A 21017-nucleotide genomic window follows, 5' to 3' on the forward strand; every position below is an offset into this window, starting at 1 on the left:
AAATAATGGCCATTATTTGCCTAAATTCAGCCTTAAAGGACAATGAGAGAGTACTACCTTCTCCGGTAACTGAAGCAATGACAGCCGTCACCTTTGTCCTTAGGGGAGAACTGGAAGCCAGCATGTAAATTGATTGCTGCTTTCAGGACCATGGCAATAGCAGTCAAACACTGTTTCGTCTGGTAACTACTAAAAAGCCCCAAGTATATGGCTATTCAAGCAGTACCAGTAATTTAGCAGGGCACAGAAGAAGCAGAAATTTGGTACCATCATTGTTTTTTCCTTTGGGGATTAAAAAGCATGTGTTGATGTAGCTCAGGGATTGGCAACCTTTGGCACGCGGCTCGCCAGGGTAAGCACCCTGGCGGGCCAGGTCGGTTTGCTTACCTGCCGTGTCCGCAAGTTCGGCCGATCGCGGCTCCCACTGGCTGCGGCTCGCCGGTCCAGGCCAATGGGAGCTGCTGGAAGCAGCGCAGGCTGAGAGATATGCTGGCTGCCGCTTCCTGCCACCCCCATTGGCTTGCAGCGGCGAACCGCGGCCAGTGCGAGCTGCGATCGGCCGAACCTGCGGAAATGGCAGGTAAACAAACTGGCCCGACCCGCCAGGATGCTTACCCTGGCGAGCCGCGTGCCAAAGGTTGCCAATCCCTGATGTAGCTACTGCCAGCTTCTGATTCAAAAGTGACAGGTGAGTTTCTCAGAGTGGACATTTTTTCCCCAATAAGTTAATGTCAGAATAAATTCATTCAGAAAACACTGAACAAGAGTCATTAACATTCACTCTGAGCAAAAGAATAGCTTTGATAACATCCAAACTCATTTGATTATTTTCTTCACTCCAAACACTGTTCATCACACTGAACTTTGGTTTCACTAGACCAGGGGTTGGCAATCTTTCAGAAGTGGTGTGCCGAGTCTTCATTTAAGGTTTTGTGTGCCAGTAATACATTTTAACGTTTTTAGAAAGTCTCTTTCTATAAGTCTATAATATATAATTAAACTACTGTTGTATGTAAAGTAAATAAGGTTTTAAAAATGTTTAAGAAGCTTCATTTAAATTTAAATTAAAATGCAGAGCCCCCCGGACCGGTGGCCAGGACCCGGGCAGTGTGAGTACCACTGAAAATCAGCTCGCGTGCCGCCTTTGGCACGCGTGCTATAGGTTGCCTACCCCTGCACTAGACTGTGTATTCCCAGTAAACACACAGCACATTTAACGCATGAGAGCAAAATATTCTGAATGGACATTTTGTAGTTGTAAGAATCCCAAACATTCTGATGAATGAAGTGAAAAACTGGAACATTTCAGGTACCTGAAAAGAAGTTCCTGGGACACTGGGTTATCATATAAGAAAACAGGATTATCTCAATTTAACTGGGACATAAGTTTTCTTTAGCAACTGAGATGTGTATATGGCTGAAACTCCACTCCCTTTAGTGTGCTATAGTTTACACAAGCATTATTGGGTTGAAAGGCAGTGTGGTCTTATAGTCTGAGTTCTTCCCTATGCTGATTCCTAATTTCCTCCAATTTGCTTCACTTCCATCCTCTTCCGCATCCCAACTGCTCAAATAACCAATTAATTAGTTAATACTTACATTAAAGTGTCCTCACAGGGTTGAGGGTTAAAACTCAATACGTTTAATGGTGGTGGGGCAGGGGAGTGCAGCCCTCCAAAGGCCGCTGTTTCAGGCTGTCTGCAGACTTAGGAAGACAATACTGCACTTGTTACATTCAGTAAAAATCTGATTCAGTCCAGAACCACTTGACTTACTAACCGGTGAGCTGAGTATAAGCTGATGGGTAAGCAAGACTTCACAGAAAGCATTTCAAAGCTATTCATATTGAACTGACACAATTCCAAAGGCCCATCAGGGAGGCCATTTCTTTATCGACTGATAGCAGGGCTCTGCATGTTTCTGACAGCACTCAATGGCTGTATGAATCAAAGAGTCTGAAACCCATGGGGAAGCCAATCCAGCAGTTCTAGTGACTAGAGCAATTCAGTACAAACAGGTTTGCTTTTACTTACAATTATAATTAGGACCAATTCTACAAATGTTGCTCTAGCTGAGCCAAAGCTAATTATAGGAATGCAATGAGTTGTGGGGTTCCCTACCTTCTGGGCTATGGCTTCCTGCAAACTGAGGAGAGTGCTGCATTCCCCATCATGGAATTCTTCTTTACATTCACGGCAGAACACGAACTGGAAAAAAACAACCCACAAGTCATAAAAACAAGTTAGGGATAAAAGATTTCAGTCACAGAAATAAAATAAAAATAAATTTCATTAATCAAATGAGCTTTTGCTATGTGGTACAGACGAAATCATTGGATACTGATGGGTTGTTTTTCTTTCACAGTGCAAATCTGTTTATATAAAAAGGGGACAAGCTGAATTGAGGTTTTTTTATAGTGTTTACTACTGGAAGTAGTCTATATGCAAAGTACTGAGTCAAACACATTCCCTTATGGAAAACTATTATAGTATTTAGTAAAAGATAACTTTCTACAGGTTACTTGAACCACTGCACACAACATAATATTATATCCTTTCACAGATTTCTATAGAATGGTTTAAAAAAATAAAAAAAACAAAAAACCACAAAGACGATTCTTTATTCAGTTTTGTAGGCTATTAGGGGAATTGCTATAGAATTTTATTAAATTTTTTAGAATTGCATTTGTTTCATCCCTGTTAAATTCTATAGGTCTTTTCATAAGAGTTCAGCACACATAATGTCCTTTACAGACTAGTAACACATTCATCTGTAGCGTTGCTTGAGCTGTAACTGCTATCTAAAATGGTTCATATGCAACAAGCTTGTTCCATTTTTATACTCCAAAATGAAGATATCTGTCTTGACGTGTGTCAAAATCTCTGACCCATCAATTCCACATTAATTTCTGTGTCCTTGTGGATAAGAGGAAAAGTCAATAATGTAAAATGGGTCTCTCATGCTGTGCCAAAGCCACGCTCTCTTGACCCATCTTCAGACTTTGAAGGACCTCTCAGCAGTTAGCTATTCTGACTGGCGTTATATGCAAGACTGATCAAGCAGCCTTGATTTTTAGATACAGAGCTGCATTCAGATGTAATGAATAAGGATATCAGGGGAACCTGACACTGGGACATTTATCTGCCACAAATTCCATCTCCGCAATTCCATTTTGAACTCTTTTGAGCTTCTGTTGTCAATTTTATAAGTACTATAGAAAATCACATTTTATTATCATGCTGAAGAAACTACATTTTTATGCAATGAAGCATTGTGAAAGAAAACAAGGCCAACAGGACTGATTCTATTCTTCAGAAATAACATGGGAGTCATCATGGAGCTCTGGGGAAAAGGAATGGATTGAAATGAAATGCATGTTTTTGTTTTGTCCAGATCAAACAAAGTTATGGCCCTTTCTTGTCTGTCAGTTTTCTTTGGCTATCATGTCTATTATCTGTAATTTCTTATTTTTCCTTTATTCACCACTTTTATTAATACAGTTGTGCTTATTAGTAATCTGTTTAATGATGGAAGCATCTTTGCCAGGCACACTGTATGAGAGACTGCAGTATTGTTATTAATAAATGTTTTGATTATGGTAGTACCCAAAGGCCCCAATCAAAACTGGGCCCCAATGTGCTGGGCATAAGAACATAAGAACGGCCATACTGGGTAGGATCAAAGGTCCATCTAGCCCAGTATCCAATCTTCCAACAGTGGCCAATACCAGGTACTCCTAGGGTGACCACATATCCCGATTTTGTAGGGAAAGGCCCGATATTTGGGGCTTTTTCTTATATAGGCTCCTATTACCCCCCCCGCCCGTCTCCATTTTTCACACTTGCTGTCTAGTCACCCTAGGTGCCCCAGAGGGAATAAACAGAACAGATAATCCTCAAGTGATCCATCCCGTCACCCATTCCTGGCTTCTGGGAAATAGAGGCTAGGGACACCATCTCTGCCCATCCTGTCATACACAAATAGGCACTCTGGGGATGCTTAATTGTATTTCCCACTCTCTTTCTCCTTTTTACTTAACCTATTTCTGGCCTCTATATTTCTTCGTCCCTACACATATGTCACAGAGTGTGCGGAAGTCAGGCCCCTGCACCCCTCTTCCTGAGATTCACATGACTCTCAGCCAGCCAGTAAAACAGAAGGTTTATTACATGACAGGAACACAGTCCCAAGTGGAGCATGTAGGTACAACCATAACCCCTCAATCAAGTCCTTCTGGGGGGTTCAGGGAGCTTAGTCCCCAGCTTGGGGTTCCCTGTGTTGCACCATCCAGTCCAAGACTGAAAACAAAAACTCCTCCAGCAACTCTCTCTCCCTCCCCCCAGCTCCTCCTCTTCTTTGTTCAGTCTCCCAGGCAGAAGGTGTCACTTCTCCCAACCTCCCTCCTGGCTCAGGTTACAGCTCAGGTAGCTTCCTTCAAGGGAAGTCCCCCATCCCCAATGTAACTCTCCTGCAACATTCCCAGGTCAAATCTGCCCCGCTTCCTGCTCTGTCACAACATATCTCTGTGAAAGGGTTTTGTGATTTATATTGCCAGACCCACTGCTTTGCCATCAAGGGCTGCAATTCCCTTGTCTCTCTCATCTCACTGTAATTCAATTTTGTGGAAGTTTCACAAATCTTAAAAAGATGGAAAATTTTGCAAAAAATCCCCTTCCCCTCTTGTAATAATATTTGGCTTATCTCATACTGCAGTTTACATAATACTGATATCTGTTAGAACAATGCTATTTGCAAAACTATGTTGTATTACAATTCTGTGTGGCCCCTTCCATGGTAATTTTATATGGCTGCAAGTAACTCCACAAATGATCTCATCCCATTGCTTTCTATAGTAATGAGTCTGATCTTTTGGTGAGACTGGAAACTCTTTTCACAGCTTATTAGATAATGGATGAGATGTAAAATCAGTTATGTCATGGAAGAACACCCTATTGGTTGGTTTATCAGAATAAATATGCCTTCCCTGATACAAATGCATTAAGTACTCCCCTGTCACAGCATAGCATGAGCAATAAAAAAAATGCACATCAATTTAAAACAAAAGAGTGGTTAATGAAATCGTTTCATTCATTTTAACTTTCAGATGTGAAAAAAAGATTTGGAAATGAAATATGGCAAAAAAGTACCTCCAGTTAACCTGAATTTTATGGCTTCATTAATAATAATAATAAATAATAATAATAATAATAGGAGTTATTTTGCCTCAGGAAAGAAAAAAATGTAAGTTGTTTAATTAGGATTTAGCACTTTTGCATAAATTTTGTACTAAGAAGTGTTTAAAAATTATCATGTGACATAATTGGTAATTGAAATCACACTTTCTCCCCTTTATTTCTTTAAATAAAAAGAGCCCGACACGTTAATTTGATAATAAGTACCGGTCAAGAAGTTACTATTTCTTAGCATATTATTTATGTCTTAGAATTTGCTGTTGGCACGCAGATGAAAGATACTAGTCTTGGAAAAAACAAAAACAAAAAAGAAAAATCCTAAAAGTCTCAAATCTATCCTTTAAGTTTCTTGCACAACATAAGGACTAAGGGGGACATTTTCAGAAGCAAGTGAGGGCTTTAGGCACACAAATCTAACTGAAAACCAATAAGACTTGTGTGTGCCTAAATCTATTAGGTGCTTCTGAAAATCGCCTCTTCAGTCATAAAGAACTAGGAGGCTGCAGCTGAAAGAAATATACAGGAAGCTTCTCAAAATAATCAAAGACGGGCCTCAGCAAAAATCCTGGATACAAACAACCTCAAATTTAAGAGGTAATAAAAATCTGAACCTCAGTCCAGACACAATTTTATGCAGGGTTCTTATCTTAATAATTGTTCAAAACAAAAGTGCACATCTAAACACCTGCACACTCTGTCATGTTCAAAGCCCGAGTCTGAAATTTGCAGCTTGATCCCATCTCCAAAAGTAATGTTAGGGGGAAAAAAAAGATGCTGGGGGAAAATTTTGCTCTTAGTTATACTGGTACAACTGGGTCCTGACAGGGTTGCCTAGGAGTGAGTGAGAACAGAACTTAGCCCAGTGTGTGAAAAAAAATTTCAAACTCTTCAGGCAAATCTAATTAGAAAAGCGTAGCTCTTAAATACTAAGGTGATGGATACTTTAGAAGTACAGTTTTGCCACTTCTCCATAATATTTTGAAGATCTACCATTTCCTGGACCAGGCACACAAAATTCTCATCTCCCTTCTTGACTACCTCCCCCTCCCTGGTCTCCATAACGCTGACATTAGCCCCTTCTTGTGTTTACAAACTAGAATTGTTAAATTCATCTTTTTGCATGTCACTCTGACCACAACACTCCCATTTTTGAATCCCTGTACTGGCTTCACATTCTCCAATGCTTCAAGACTGAGATTTTTATCATCACCTTCAAGTCCCCTTCCATTTTGGGCTTCTTACACTTACATCATTGTGCCTTCTTCTTCCAGGCTGTCTCTTACACATGAAACACCTTCCCTGAATGAATTAGTAAGACCCCTCATGCCCTTCAAATTTCTCCTTGAGATTTGCCTCTATCGGGATGCCAATAAGACATTAGACAATTAAAGATGGATTGGGGAAGTGGGAGGGGAGAACAGATGGGGTTAACTGGCTCTTTTATTAAAAATTATAAATGGTTAAAGGAAATGTGTATAAAAATCACATTTATTTGATTGCATCTCTCTTCCCTCCACCCTCATTCAAGCCTGATTGTCTCTCTGGAAAATACTATAAAATAATAATATACAACTACTACTACAAACAATGTGTTTCCTACAAAATAGTTTTACTGTCAAAGATTTCTGCATGCACTGCCGGCTCTCTACTGTATGCTTGTATAATCACAGACACACAGCTTATGGATATTCAAGGATATCAATGTAAACTGCTATATGAAGAGATAAAATCACCTCCCTAATCACTATTCCCGTTTGTATCCAGTTCTGGTGTCCACAATTCAAGAAGGATGTTAATAAATTGGAGAAGATTTAGAGATAAACCAAAAGAACGATTAAAGTGACAGAAAACATGTCTTATACTGGTAGAGTAAAAGACTGCAATCAGTTTAGTTTAATAAAGAGTAGATTAAGGAGTAACTTAATCACAGTCTATAAATACCTACATAGGAAACAGAAATTTAATGATAAACAGCTCTTCAGTCTAACAAAGGCGTCACAAAATCCACCTTGTTGAAACTAGTTGCAGCAAGACAAATTCAGACTAGAAACAAGATGCACATTTTTAACAGGAAGGTAATTCACCATTGGAACAACGCATCAAGGGTTGTTGTAGTCTCCCCATCACTGGAAATTGTTAAGTCAAGACTAGGTGTTTTTCCAAAAAGATATGCTCTAGTGCAAACTGGAAATAATTCAGAGAAGTCCTATGGCCCATGTTACATAGGTGGACACAATAGATGATCACAATGACCCCTTCTGGCCTTATAGTCTATTTGAATACATCCAAAGATCACATTAGCCTGTTTTGCTAGAGCATCACACTGGGAGCTCATGTGCAGTTGTTCATCCACTATGACCTTTAAATCTTTTTCAGATACACCGTTTTCCAGAATATAGTCCCCCATGCTGTAGACATGGCCTGCATTCTTTGTTCCTAGATGGAAAACTTTGCATTTGGTTGAATTGTTTGACTGGACACAGTTCACCAAGTGATTCAGATTGTTTATGACTCACCCTGACCTCATCACTATGTACCCCTTTCCCAATCTTTGTTAAACTGTACATTTTATCAGCAGTGATTTTATATTTACTCCTATATCACTGATGAAATATTGTATAGTGTCAGTCTTAGTACTGCGCCCTGTGGAATCCCACTAGAAACACTTCTTTTTATGTTGTTTCTCCATTGACAACTACTTTAAGATCTGTCACTAAGCCAGTTCTTAATCCATATAACGTGCATTTTATTGCTATTGTCTAGTGTTAGTTTTTTAATCAGAAGGTCATGCAGTACTAAATCAAACTCCTTACAAAAATCTAAAGTATATTATATCTCTGCAGTTATCGTTATCAACCAAAGTTGTAAATATATGAAAGAATGAAATCAGGTTTGTTTGACATGACCTATTTTCCATAAAACCACACTGACTGGCATGTTCATTGAAGGTATGCAAGTGTAAAACAGCAGAATCTGGCCCACTCTAGGTTCCAGTTAAAATAACAAAAGATGTCCTAAAAGAAAAGACTTCTCTCTTTTGCCTGCTTCTGATCCTCTTTGTTCTTTTTCACCTCATCTCATTTGCAGGTATTCAGTGCCATCAATTTAGAACTAGCACTATAGATGGAAGACACCAAGACAAACTAAAGCTCCAAGATGAAGATCATGGTCAACAATTCTGCTTCTCAAGTACAATGGAACTTCCTGGGTAAAGCTCATCTGTGCAAGAGATGGAGCCTTCTTGGGAGCCAGTTCAAAACTGTGCAATGATCTTACACAAGAACTAAGGACTATCAAACCTCACCACCTTCCACTCCAAATGCATAAACACTGAGTAGCACGTACATTAAAAAAAAAGCCTACCAAACAAAACAACAACACTACACTCCACACACAATTCACTGTTGGGAAAAGGAGGAGAGAATGAACAACATGTCAGGTATTAGTTATGTTGCTTAATACATTCATGGAACACACTAAAATACTACAGTAATGAGGGCAATAGAAGAACCTATAGGGAACAGAATAGAAACTAACCAAGTATGGTCTAATACAAAGAGGACCAAAGAGAGTCTTAGTTAAATCCCAAAGCAATTGGCTATCCAGTACACATCAAATACACCAAGAGTTAAGGGATAAATATAAGGTACTTATATGGACCTCCACCATCACAGTCTGACTGCCTCACAATCTATAATATATTTATCCTCACAACACCCCAGTGAACTAGGGAAGTGTTATCTCCATTTTATGGGTGGGGTGAGGCACAGAAAGACTCCGTGACTTTTACAAGGTAACATAGGAAGTCTATGGTGGAGCATGGAATTGACAAGTCTCAGGCTAGTGCCCTAAGCACTGGACAATCCTTCCTCTTCAGCCCTTTAATATAATTGGTTATATAGTATATACACTTGAATGTGTATGTGTGTGTATATATATATATATATATATATAGACATACACCTCTACCCCGATATAACACGACCCGATATAACATGGATTCAGATACAATGCGGTAAAGCAGCGCTCTGGGGGATGGGGCTGCTTTACAGCGTTATATCCAGGAGCAGGACTCGGGCGGAGATTTAAAGGGCCCGGGGCTCCCCACAGCGGCCAGAGCCTGGGGCTCTTTATATCACCACTGGAGCCCTGCCGCTGCTTCCCTGGGGCTCTGGCAGTGGGGCTCAGGCGGCGCTTTAAAAAGCTCAGAGCTCTGGCCTCTGTGGGGAGCCCCAGGCCCTTTAAATCACCGTTGGAGCCCTGCTGCCGCTACTCCGATATAATGTGGTTTCACCTATAATGCGGTAAGATTTTTTGACTCCGGAGGACCGCATTATATTGGGGTAGAGGTGTATATATTGTCTTTATATATTACAAAAATCCCTCTTGGGCATAATGGTCTATGGACAGGCAAGATTCCTTTTTTTTTTTAAAACAGGATGATCAGAAAGAAATAACACAAAGAAAGCACCAAATAAGCAAAAGTCTGTTGTGCTGTTTTTTGTTTCCTATAAAATGAACGCTTGGTCAAAAAAATAGAGTTTTGTCTTGAAAATGTATAAACAACATAAAATAAGACACCAAGTTTTAACACAAAGTGAGTTTTTATAGTCAAGCAATAAACTGTGGATTGAAGCAGGGATTTACAATGAAAAAACAGACAAGCCCTGAAGCAAATCAGAGCTGCCAGGCAACGTTGTTACATACAAAAACACTACACATGCTTTATAGCGCAACGTCGGTATAGTGCATTTCTGTTTAGTAAAATAAAAGTACCAGTTTTTTCTAGTGCATTGCAAAATGTATATTACAGTGTTGATTATATAGAAACATTTACAGTGAAGCTATTCTGTTAAAAAAAAAAAAGGACCCCAACCCCACCCCCCAAACCTCCTTCATTATAAAGGATTCCATTATACATTACTTATACTTCAGAAATGTGCAGGAGTGAGAGAGCAGTCTGATTGCTTAATTAAAGTTCAATCTACATAATTTTGAGACAAACACCTCACAAGCCTGGAACTATGCACTTATTACGTTGGCTTTGAGTGGAAATAAGTAACTGGGTGGGCACTTATTGAACACCCACTTGTGGCCAGGGATCACTTTGCAGGCACCTTGCCTGTTAGTCTCCTTCTGCAGAAATGCTCCAGTCTCTGTTGTGACTTCCAGCACCCCTGTCTGAGGCTGGTTTAATTGCAAATAAAGTTCACACAGTCCTCAGAGTCTTTAATCACAAAATTATCCAAACAATCTTCAGTGAGTCCTCACCATAAGGTCCATAATCATAATTCAATGTAGCTCTGGTTCTTCTGCCACACCCCATGGGCTTCCTCTGTCAATCTGCTGCACCCAAACCCACCACTCTCAGCTCTTTCTAGCTGAAGCTCTGGCCCTTGCTTTCTTCTCTTTCAGTGTCTCCCATGTTCTGAGGGAGAAAGTAAGTTTGTATACTGCCCTCTTCCAGAGAGCTCTTCCAGATTGGCTGCAAGCGAGGGGAGCCTTGCACCACCCTACACTATAGAGCTCCTGATTGTGTGCCCTTAAAGGAACAGTGACCTGGGTTCTCCACCAACTCCTAATTCTCTTGGACCACTTCCTCTCTTCTGCTACCTGGCCATTTTCTGGGCCTTTGTACAGTCTAACACCTGGAACGGGGTCTTCTGGCCCCCTTTATTATTAAAAGGCCAGTACACCCCGTTACAGCCAATTATACCTTTAAAAAAATAGAATGTCACACTCCTTTGTTATGCTGCTTTTGTGAGCAACACTTCTGGAGCGTTAGATTGATTTTGCCTTTGGCACCATCTTATACCATGCACCAAAGTGTCAGGTTTGCAAACATATGCCCCATTTTGTGGTATTTATGTTTACAGTGAGTAAACGCCTTCACACAATGCACAGACAACCTGTGAAACTCGTTGACATGGCACGTTGTCAAGACCAAAAGTATCAGTGGGTTAAAAAAACGAATTAGATAAGTTCATGGAAGATAGGTCTGTCAATGGCACTGTTCACGGTCAGAGACAGAATGCAGGGTTAGATGGACCCAGTATGTACATTCTTATGAGTACATTAAAAACTGGTTAGTTACAACCTGTAGTACCTACATTTACTGTAGTATTTGTGTCAATGCCCATTCTCAATATAGGGAATGCTGCAAATATCCCAATAAAGATTACCACATTAAAGTAACTATACTTTAATGGGCCAGTTTTATCAGAGCTTAAAGTAATCACAAGAATACTAGTACTGGTAGAACAATGTAGGTCTTTTCCCTTAAAATACAGCATGCACACTCACATCTCATACATCAGCTAAAATCTAACTTTTGTTAAGAGTACGACAATCTGTCAAAACAGTGTCAAAAATACAGTAGCACTCTCTGTGCAGCTCCTGCAATCTGAGGGCAATTTGCCATCAATATTATAAGTGGCAATTTTCTATAAACATTAAAAGCTTTAAGTGTATGACAGCATCAAATGTCTTAGAGAGTTCTCTGTTATCCTATAAAACGTACAAGTGAAAGTCTCCCTCCTGAGTTATACACATTAAAATGTATGTATATTCCTCCCTAAGACCTAGATCTTGGCATTTATACCACAGTTCTCTACAGGGGGCACCGGGGAGCACTGAGGAGATTATGCCTGAGGCAGATAATCTCTTACAAAGCTTCTGCTTTTGCTTGAGGGATGGGTGCAATCTGCATCTGATGAGCTAGCCTCTGCTTGCTGATCTCTGTGTGTGGTCAAATTATGCCTCCCACGGAGTTGGTGCCTAAGGTGGTGGCAGAGTTGCATGGCTTGCCCTATGTGACTCAAATTAGTGTCAGGCTGCTGCTGGCACCACTGGAGGGGAGAACTATTGTATAATGACTTGATCCTGGCTCCCTTTGAAGTCAATGGCAAGGAAAGCCAATGCTGCAGGATGAGGTTCTAAGAGCACAGGCACAATCTATCTAGTATGTAATTTGAGCAATTTTATGCCTGGATGACTATGAAAATGTAAGAGGTTGCAGGTAAACTTCAGATTCCTGCAAACAATTTCCATAATAAATGGCATGACGTTTCTTTGGGAAAGTTTTGAACAAAAATTATTATCCCTTTCCTATCATTACTGGATTATTTTAGGCACTCAATATGAGCAATAAAAGGATTAGAAGGAAAACATGATTTAGGACAGTGAGAAATATTTTAAAAGGGAATTCAAATTGCAGAGCATGTCTAAATTTTGACATACCTTAAAACTGTTGAAGAAGAAGATGCTGTGGATTTGAAATATTTATTTAAACTAGCATTTTGCTTCTTAGAACTGATGAACAAACCAGCCTACCTAAAGACCCAGCTACTACTGATGACCTACAGTGTGTTTGTTCTGACACAGCAAAGAGTAAGCACAAGTTAAACAATACCCCACAGTCCAGACTGTTATCACAGTTACACTAGTATAAATCCAATTTAACCCCACTGAAGTGATGGATTTATACTGGAATTGCTGAGATGAGAATCTGTCTGGATGTCTTTAAAGCAGAGCTGCCATTATAAGTGATGCTGTACATGAATAGGGATGCATGCTAAACAGAATCACGGCTGGAGCTCTGTGTAAGTAGTAAATTTTTTTTTTAATAATCTAGGAATGTATTTAAAATGATATTTTAAAAGCACACAATAGCATAACTTTAAGATAAATTTCAGATTTAACCTAGTATCAGGGGTTGAGTTTTGCAACTCAGGTATCACAAGCTGAGTGACTAGGAGCTGCATAAAGATACCCTTTAATTTATCACTTGTCCCAAGTTTAAAAAAAGACAATCGTTGTTGAATGCATACAACTAATAATAAGGGATGTCACCAGAGATGAATTTGGCTGTTTCTCTTCTGCTCTATCTCCGGCCATTTCTGAGGTTCTATGGCTGAAAGGGCTACAATTTCAAATGACTTCAATTAATACACCCACAAAATTATTATGACAGACCAATCTGCATGTGAAGCCACCCCTACCTATGCATCTGAGCATTAACTGTACATTTACATGTAAATAGACCTGGAAATCTGGTAGGCGCATTAACATGGTTGTGTGAAAATATAGTTTGAAACATTCACATTCAGTATGGGATTTTCAAAAGACTTAAGGGAGGTAGGTGCCCCATTCACACTGAATTTCAACAAAAACGGCACCTAACTCCCCTGTACTCCTTTGAAAAATCTATCATAATCAAAACATTTCTTATGTATAAGCCTTTAGTCTGTGCTACTCAGATTACTGTTGTTGTAACCCTTTCAAATAAGTACATTTGTTCTTGTTCTATTTGGTTGCCAAATTCAATCTTAAAGAAAACATAAAAAACTTTCCCCTGAAGATGGCAGCAGTCAAACAGGAATCAACACTGGGAGAGCTCTGCTAAGCTTTTGCAACTGAATAAATTCTAAAAAAAAAAAATCATATTGAACAGCCAGGACCAGTCTAGGGTTACTAACAGCTGATACATGCAAAACTAGTCCTGACAAGACAGTCTCATAAAGAAGAAATGGTATTCAGATGCAAGGAAACACAAAAAGGAGGAAAGGGTGCTCTTTATTTCAAGGATTTTGCATCTTAAGACTCCTGAACATGGCAAGCTTAAACATCATAACCCCCACCCCCCAACCTCATCATCCAGCAATTAAAACATAAATAATATATTAAAGAAAATTAGATCCTGTGTTATTTTCTTAGGGGTTTTGCTTTGTTCACATTATCTCCTAAGTGCAGTTCATGCTATCCGTATGTATGAAGGTATGTATGTTCGTACGTGTGTGTGTGTGAGAGAGAGAGAGAGCGTGCGCGCACACACACATTTTCCTTTTTTAGAAACCTATTTTTTCTAAGATGATGATTAGCTTCAAGAACTCTGTGGGAATGCATGTCCTTTTAATAACACCAGACTGGACAAAGCACTAGAATATAATATGAGAAAAAACTGTTCATTGTTGTAGGGATGGACTATATAATCTTGTGGGTCTCTTCTACCTTTAATTTACTTGGAAGCTATGAATATGAGAAGCAATTTAAAAATAAAGAATAATGACTATCTAGTAATCAAATCTGATCAGAGTACTCTTCGAAGCTCTGTATCATCCTGTGCTACAGCTGAGCATGAGCATTAAAGTCTTGCGGTACAAATTCTAGATGTGGGATAGTAATCTAATTGGGGCAAGTGTTCACATTAGATGACTCTGACTAGAGGTGGTTCTGAATAAAAAAAAAAACGCAAACAATTACCCTTTGGTAACTTGTTTTTTGAGATGTTGCTCATGTCTAGAACACTACCAAATTCATGGCTATGAAAAACGCGTCACGGATCATGAAATCTGGTCTCCTGCCATGAAATCTGGTCTTCTCTGTGCTTTTACCCTATACTACATGGATTTCATGGGGAAGACCAGGGTTTCTCAAATTGGGGGTCCTGACCCAAAAGGGAGTTCTGGGGGTGATGGTGTCACAAGTTTATTTTAGGGGGTTGCGGTATTGCTACCTTTATTTCTGAGCTGCCTACAGAGCTCGGTGACCGGAGAGCGGTGGCTGCTGACTGAGGGTTCAGCTCTGCAGGCAGCAGGGCAGAAGTAAGGGTGGCAATGTCATATCATACCATCCTTACTTCTGCGCTGCTGCTGCTGGCAATGGCTCTGCCTTCAGAGCTGGGCCCCTGGTCAGCAGCCACCGCTCTCCAGCCACCCCAGCTCTGAAGGCAGCAGCATCACCAGCAGCAGCAGCACAGAAGTAAGGGTAGCAGTACCCCAACCCACCCTACAATAACCTTGACACGCCCCCACAACTCATTTTTTGGGTCCGGACCCCTACAATTACAATACCATGAAATTTCAGATTTAAATAGTTGAAATCATGAATCATTATAATTTTTAAAATCCTATGACTGTGAAATTGACCAAGATGGACTGTGAATTTGGTAGGGCCCTACTCGTGGCCATCAATTCTATGTGTGTGCGCACCCATGTGCACAGTCATCGGAGACTTTTGCCTTAGCGGTATCCATAGGGTTGGCTGCAGCGCCCCCTTGCGTGCCGCGCTTATGCCTCAGTATATCAGGCTCTGCCGGCCCTATGCCCTCTCAGTTCCTTCTTGCTAGCAACTCCGACAGAGGAGTAGGAGGGCAAATAATGGAATGGACATGAGCAACACATCTCGAAGAACAACTGCTTTTTCTTCGAGTGCTTGCTCATGTCGATTCCATTCTAGGTGACTCACAAGCAGTATCCTTGGAGGTGGGCTCAGAGTTCACAGTCAAGCGGCTTGCAACACTGCTCTACCGAAGCCAGCATCATCCCAGGCCTGCTGGGTAAGTGCACAATGGACCATGAACGTGTGGACAGACGACCAGGTGGCCACCCTACAGATGTCCTGGATAGGCACTTGGGCTAGGAAAGTTGCTAATGAGGTTTACGCTCTGTTTGAAGAGGCAGTGACAATCACCGCAGTTGGCACCATTGCCTGGTCATAGCAGCAGCGAATGCAGGTGGTGATCCAAGAAGAAAGTCTTTGAACGGACACTGGACGACCTTTCATTCTATCAGCCACTGTGATGAACAGCTGCATAGATTTGCAGAATGGCTTGGTCTGTTCAATGTAGAAAGCTAGCGTCCTTCTGACATTTAGGCAATGCAGCCAACGCTGCTCCTCCTCCGACTTATGCGGCTTTGGAAAAAAGATAGGCAGATAAATATCCTGGCCCATATGAAACTGGGAGACCACCTTGGGCAGGAAGGCCGGGTGTAGATGCAGTTGGACCTTGTCCTTGTAGAAGACTATATAGGACAGTTCCAAGGTAAGTGCCCTAATCTCAGAGACTCAGTGGGATGACGTTATTGTGACCAAGAGTGCGACCTTCCAAGAAAGGAGGAGAGAACAGGAAGCCAGAGGTACAAAGTGGGATGCCATGAGCCAGGATAACACGAGATTTAGGTCCCACAGAGGGACTGGGTCCCTGACATGCAGGAAGAGGCATTTGAGGCCCTTGAGGAACCTTGCAGACATGTCATGGGCGAAATTTGACCTACCCTCAAGCTGCGGATGGAAAGCTGAAATAGCAGCCAGATGGAGTTTAATGGATGACAGAGACAGGCCTTGGAGATTGAGGTGCAGAAGGTAGTCCAGGATCAACTGCGGCAAAGCCCACTCAGGCTGAATGCTCTTATTTGAGGACCAGTACATAAACTGCCTCCACTTGGCCGTGTAGGTTGCTCTAGTGGAGGGCTTTCTGCTGCCAAGCAAGACTTGCTGGACTCCGGCTGAGCACTCCTGCTCCTCCGCATTTAGCAATGCGGCAGCCAAGCTGTCAGGAGCGACGCTTCCAGATTCAGGTGCCCTAGTTTTGTGACAGCAAATCTGTCCGGAGCGGTAGTTGTAACGGAGCAGCCACCGAGAGGTCCAGCAGTGTGCCGAACCAGATTTGGTGTGACCAAGCCGGTGTTATGAGGATCACCTTCGCCCTGTCCTGCTTGATCTTCATGAGGACTCTGTGGATCAATGGGAAAGATACTCCAGGTATCACAGCAAAACAGAAGATTGAACAGATAGAATATGTGCTAACTACTTATGCTACACTATTTGTTCAATCTTCTATTTAGCTGTGGCACCCGGAGTATCTTTCCCAGACCTGAAGAAGAGCTCTATGTAGCTCGAAAGCTTGTCTCTCTCACCAACAAATGCTGGTTCAATAAAAGACATGTCATTCACCTTGTCTCTCTAATATCATTAGGAATGACAAGACTAAAACAACATTGCATACAGTCATATATGGGTGATCTATAAGAGAGTGGGGAAATAAATCACTAGACATATAGGAAGTCTGCAGTAGTACTCTTGACCTATTACTAATAGGCTGGGCATCATGTTAGGTAAATGTTCCTTAAACTCTGTTGGAGAAAGTGATTGGCCTAAAGTTGAAAACAGCATATTTTATTTTTCAGGGAGGAGAAGGTAGCTATATTCTGCTTCCTGAATGAGCAGGAATTTTTTTTTAAATTGTGATTTTAAGAAGTGAAGGCCTGATCCAAAATCTACTGAAGTCAGTGAAAATCTTTCCTTGATTTCAATAGGCTTTGGATATGGCCGCAATTCTCTCTGATATCTTATGGCTCCTATGAGGAAAAAACCTCTCATATTCTTGTTCCTCTCACTTCTATAGCAACTTGTATGGTTTTAAAATTATTTTGTTCGAAGATCAGGTCACTTATTTTTAACTGAAGGTAGATTGTGACAAGGTGTTCAAACAGTACATATTTAATAAATACCATGACTTCTCACCTGACCTTTACACTGATCTTGCTGTAGTTTGTTTTCCTAAAAGATTATTTTTAAGAAATAAGCCAAATTGTAAGAAAAATTATCCATAACGTTTAAGTTTATGATATTAGCTGATTTACAAGCAATGCAAATATTTTGGAACTCCTCCAATCTCAACTTTGTCAATTCAATTCAATGAAGCATCATGCTAATGAACACCACAATATAGAGTACATTTTAGCAATGTTAAAAACTATATTCAGAACTCAAATACATCAGGGTATAGAATCAACAAATATTGACAACAACCAAAATATATTGACAGGTAACAAGGTTTTCCCTCACTGCTAAGAAACTCCAGAAATTTTGCATATCTGTCAAAAATTAATTTTACAACTCAGCACTATTCTTATTTTACTTTTAGATTTCTGATATTGTCTATGGAACAGCCAATCCAGTGTTACATTCCTGTATTTCCATTAATTAGCAAAACCAGAAAGATATGCTTTCTAGATTTTTCATCAGGCTTTAAACTTGTTGGAACATTTTCTTTTGCCAATTTAAGGCCTGATCCTTCATGGTGCTCAGCACCCACAAGGCCCATCAATTCATAGATTTTAAGGTCAGAAGGGACTATTTGATCATATAATTTGACATCCTGTAAAACAAAGTCATAGACTTTAGCCAGTTACTCCTGTAGTAATTTGTGTTTGGCTAAAGCACATCTTCCAGAAAGGCATCCAGGTCTTGAATTCAAGAAATAGAGAATCCACCACTGTGGATTTAACCACTGGAGTCAGAAGAGGGGGAAGATCCTTGGCCCTATTCCTGCAAATAAATGTGCTATCACAGATCCATCTGAGAGTTACATTGATTTCAACAGGACTCTGAGCTAGCATATCTTCTTCGGGGTCTTGGGAATCACCGACTGCAGTGAAAAAAGGTCTGTTCCTTTAGAACAAACATATATGCCTGATAAAGTGCTGTCTTATTAATCATTGCTTCTAAGAAGGTAATTTAAGATGAGGCTTATTGTTTGTTTGGTTTTAATAAAAAGAGGAGCTTAAGAGTTCATACAATACGAAAATTAGGCTTTGTTCTGATGATCTGATTCTATGCAAAGTTGTATGCTACACTGGCCAGATCCTCAGCTGGTGGAAACTGGCATAACCCCAATTTTCTTCAGTGATCCGTCCCTACGCATTTATTTCTATCGTATTAATTCATTCAGCGACTGGCATCAGCAATTACTATAAAAATATAACAGCTAAGCATCTGGCATTCAAGACATTCGATTACTCTCTCTTATTGCTCTTCCCATGCAGTCCATCCAAAATGGTGTCTCCAAAGTAATGTTTTGTTCCCACTGCTGTGACATCTAGTTCTTGACTCTCTTTACTGGCTCCCTCTCAGCTTAAAGCATCTCCTCTTTATACAGAACTTCCAACCTTGTATACATCTGTGCTTTCATCTATACTTCCACTCAGTGATGAGCTGCCAAAATCTTAACAACGGGTTCCCTATAAAAAGTTCTGATTTAAGGGATGTGCGACAGCATGTATTTTTTGTACCAATAGGGTTACCATACGTCCATATTTTCCCAGGAGGTGATTAAGAACCGAAAAGCCTGACATGTCCAGGAAAATACAGATGTATTTTAACCCTACCTAAAGTTCTTTTTTAAAAAGATGGGGCTGAACTAGAAATGAGCTCCGTTTCACATGTGTGGGTGGTGATCAGGGACAGTCTCAATTTTTGGGTCTTTTTCTTATATAGGCTCCTATTACCCCTCACCCCCGTCCCGATTTTTCACACTTGCTGTCTGGTCACTCTAGGGTGTGCACATGTGTGGGTCCCAGCTGCTCCCTGCCCCCCCTTCATTAAAGCACGTGTGCAGGGTTACTGCCCTGGGAACTGCAGGGCACCAGTGGATGTGGGGCTGGCTACAGATAGGGGCGTAGGGCAGGGCTAGCTGGAGGCAGGGAGTGACACGGGCTGGCTGTGGGCAGGTGATGCAGACGGGCGGGCTGCGGGTGGCTGTGGGCAGGGGGTGGCTGCGGGCAGGGGGTGGCTGCGGGCAGGGGGCGGCTGTGGGTGGCTGGGGGCAGAGGCTGGCTGCAGGCAGGGGGTGGCTGTGGCAGGGGCTGCGGGCAGGGGCTGCGGGCAGAGGGCGGCTGTGGGTGGCTGGGGGCAGAGGCTGGCTGCGGGCAGGGGGTGGCTGTGGCAGGGGCTGCGGGCAGAGGGCGGCTGTGGGTGGCTGGGGGCAGGGGCTGGCTGCGGGCAGGGGGCGGCTGTGGGCAGGGGCTGGCTGCGGGTGGCTGTGGGCTGGCTGGGGGCAGGGGCTGGCTGGGGCTGGCTGGGGGCAGGGGCTGGCTGGGGGCAGGGGGTGGGGACTCACCAGGCAGCAGCAGGAGCCCCAGGGCCAGAGGTCCAAAGAGCAGGAGCAGCAACAGGGCCAGGAGGCAGCTCACATGGCTCTCGCAGCACAGCGCAGCGCCCCCCGGCGGCCGGGAGGAGGAATTACAGGCTTCCCAGGCAGAGCCCATCAAAGCTTCCCTCGCAGGGAAGCTAGTTAACAAGCGGTTCTAAAACCGCTTCTAAATTTAACAACGGGTTCGCGCGAACCCGTGCGAACCGGCTCCAGCTCACCCCTGCTTCCACTCCATTTCAAATTGCCCAAACTTCTGTCCTGATCACTCTGCACCTAAATGCCTTTACTTTTCCCTTTCCTCACTCCTGATATCATGCTTTTCTTTCATGTTGCTCATGACACTTTGAACACCCTCCTAGTTACTGTGCATCATTGCTTCTCCTCCTCTCAAAAGACTTAGGAACACACAACTAAGCTGTGAAACATTACACTTAGACAGATACATGACTCTCGATTGTCCTTGGGGCAGGAACTTTGTTATTTGTTTGGTGCTGTTTACCTACTGTACCTCAACTGTGTGTACTTACGGCACTATATGTAAATTAAACAACGATAAACAGTTTAGACATAATCCAAATTCCGTAATCAGGACTACTAAACTTGTGTAATAGTAAAAAAAAAAAAAATCAAGAAAGAAATAAGATGCTCAGCTCTACCTAATATTATGCAGACAAAATCCTGCTGGAGGAAACTACCAGTAGTGTCTAATCCCCACTTCATGAGCACAAATGCCTGTGCTTCTATTCTGTTGTTGATATTGTTCACAATATTTGGCTGTTTTATGCATAATTTAAAGAAGAAAGATGTGTATCAAAGGGTCACTGATAAATAGTTTAGGCCAGCATTTCATCTGTCTTGAAATAATTAGAATCTAGTGGGAAATGTCATCTTTTTCTTTCTGTTCTTTTCTCTTCTTCAAAATTCCACTCTCTCTGCTAGTAGGAATTTAAAGCAAAGAAAAACAAAAATAGTCACTGTTAGTGTATGACCCTGGAATATTTTTGTTCTGCTGCTTTAAAGGCAACCTGTCAGCTTACACAGAAAGCAAAGAAAGGTTACCCTTACAAAATATATTACAAGTATTCAACAGTAATGGTCAAAACTACTACAGC

The 21017-nt window shown here is 41.5% G+C and overlaps 1 protein-coding gene across 3 annotated transcripts in view; it reads right to left on the bottom strand.

Annotated features, from left to right (window-relative positions):
- PRKN (parkin RBR E3 ubiquitin protein ligase) overlaps positions 1 to 21017 on the bottom strand; it is a 1207207-nt gene that overhangs the window by 25278 nt on the left and 1160912 nt on the right. For all 3 annotated transcript variants that reach the window (XM_045009067.1, XM_045009066.1, XM_045009069.1), the window contains one exon: positions 2121 to 2207. In XM_045009067.1, the coding sequence (XP_044865002.1) occupies positions 2121 to 2207 (87 nt within the window). The remainder of the gene's footprint in view (positions 1 to 2120; positions 2208 to 21017) is intronic.

This window comes from Mauremys mutica, chromosome 3, assembly GCF_020497125.1.
Source record: "Mauremys mutica isolate MM-2020 ecotype Southern chromosome 3, ASM2049712v1, whole genome shotgun sequence".
In the NCBI taxonomy this organism is placed as follows: domain Eukaryota; kingdom Metazoa; phylum Chordata; order Testudines; family Geoemydidae; genus Mauremys; species Mauremys mutica.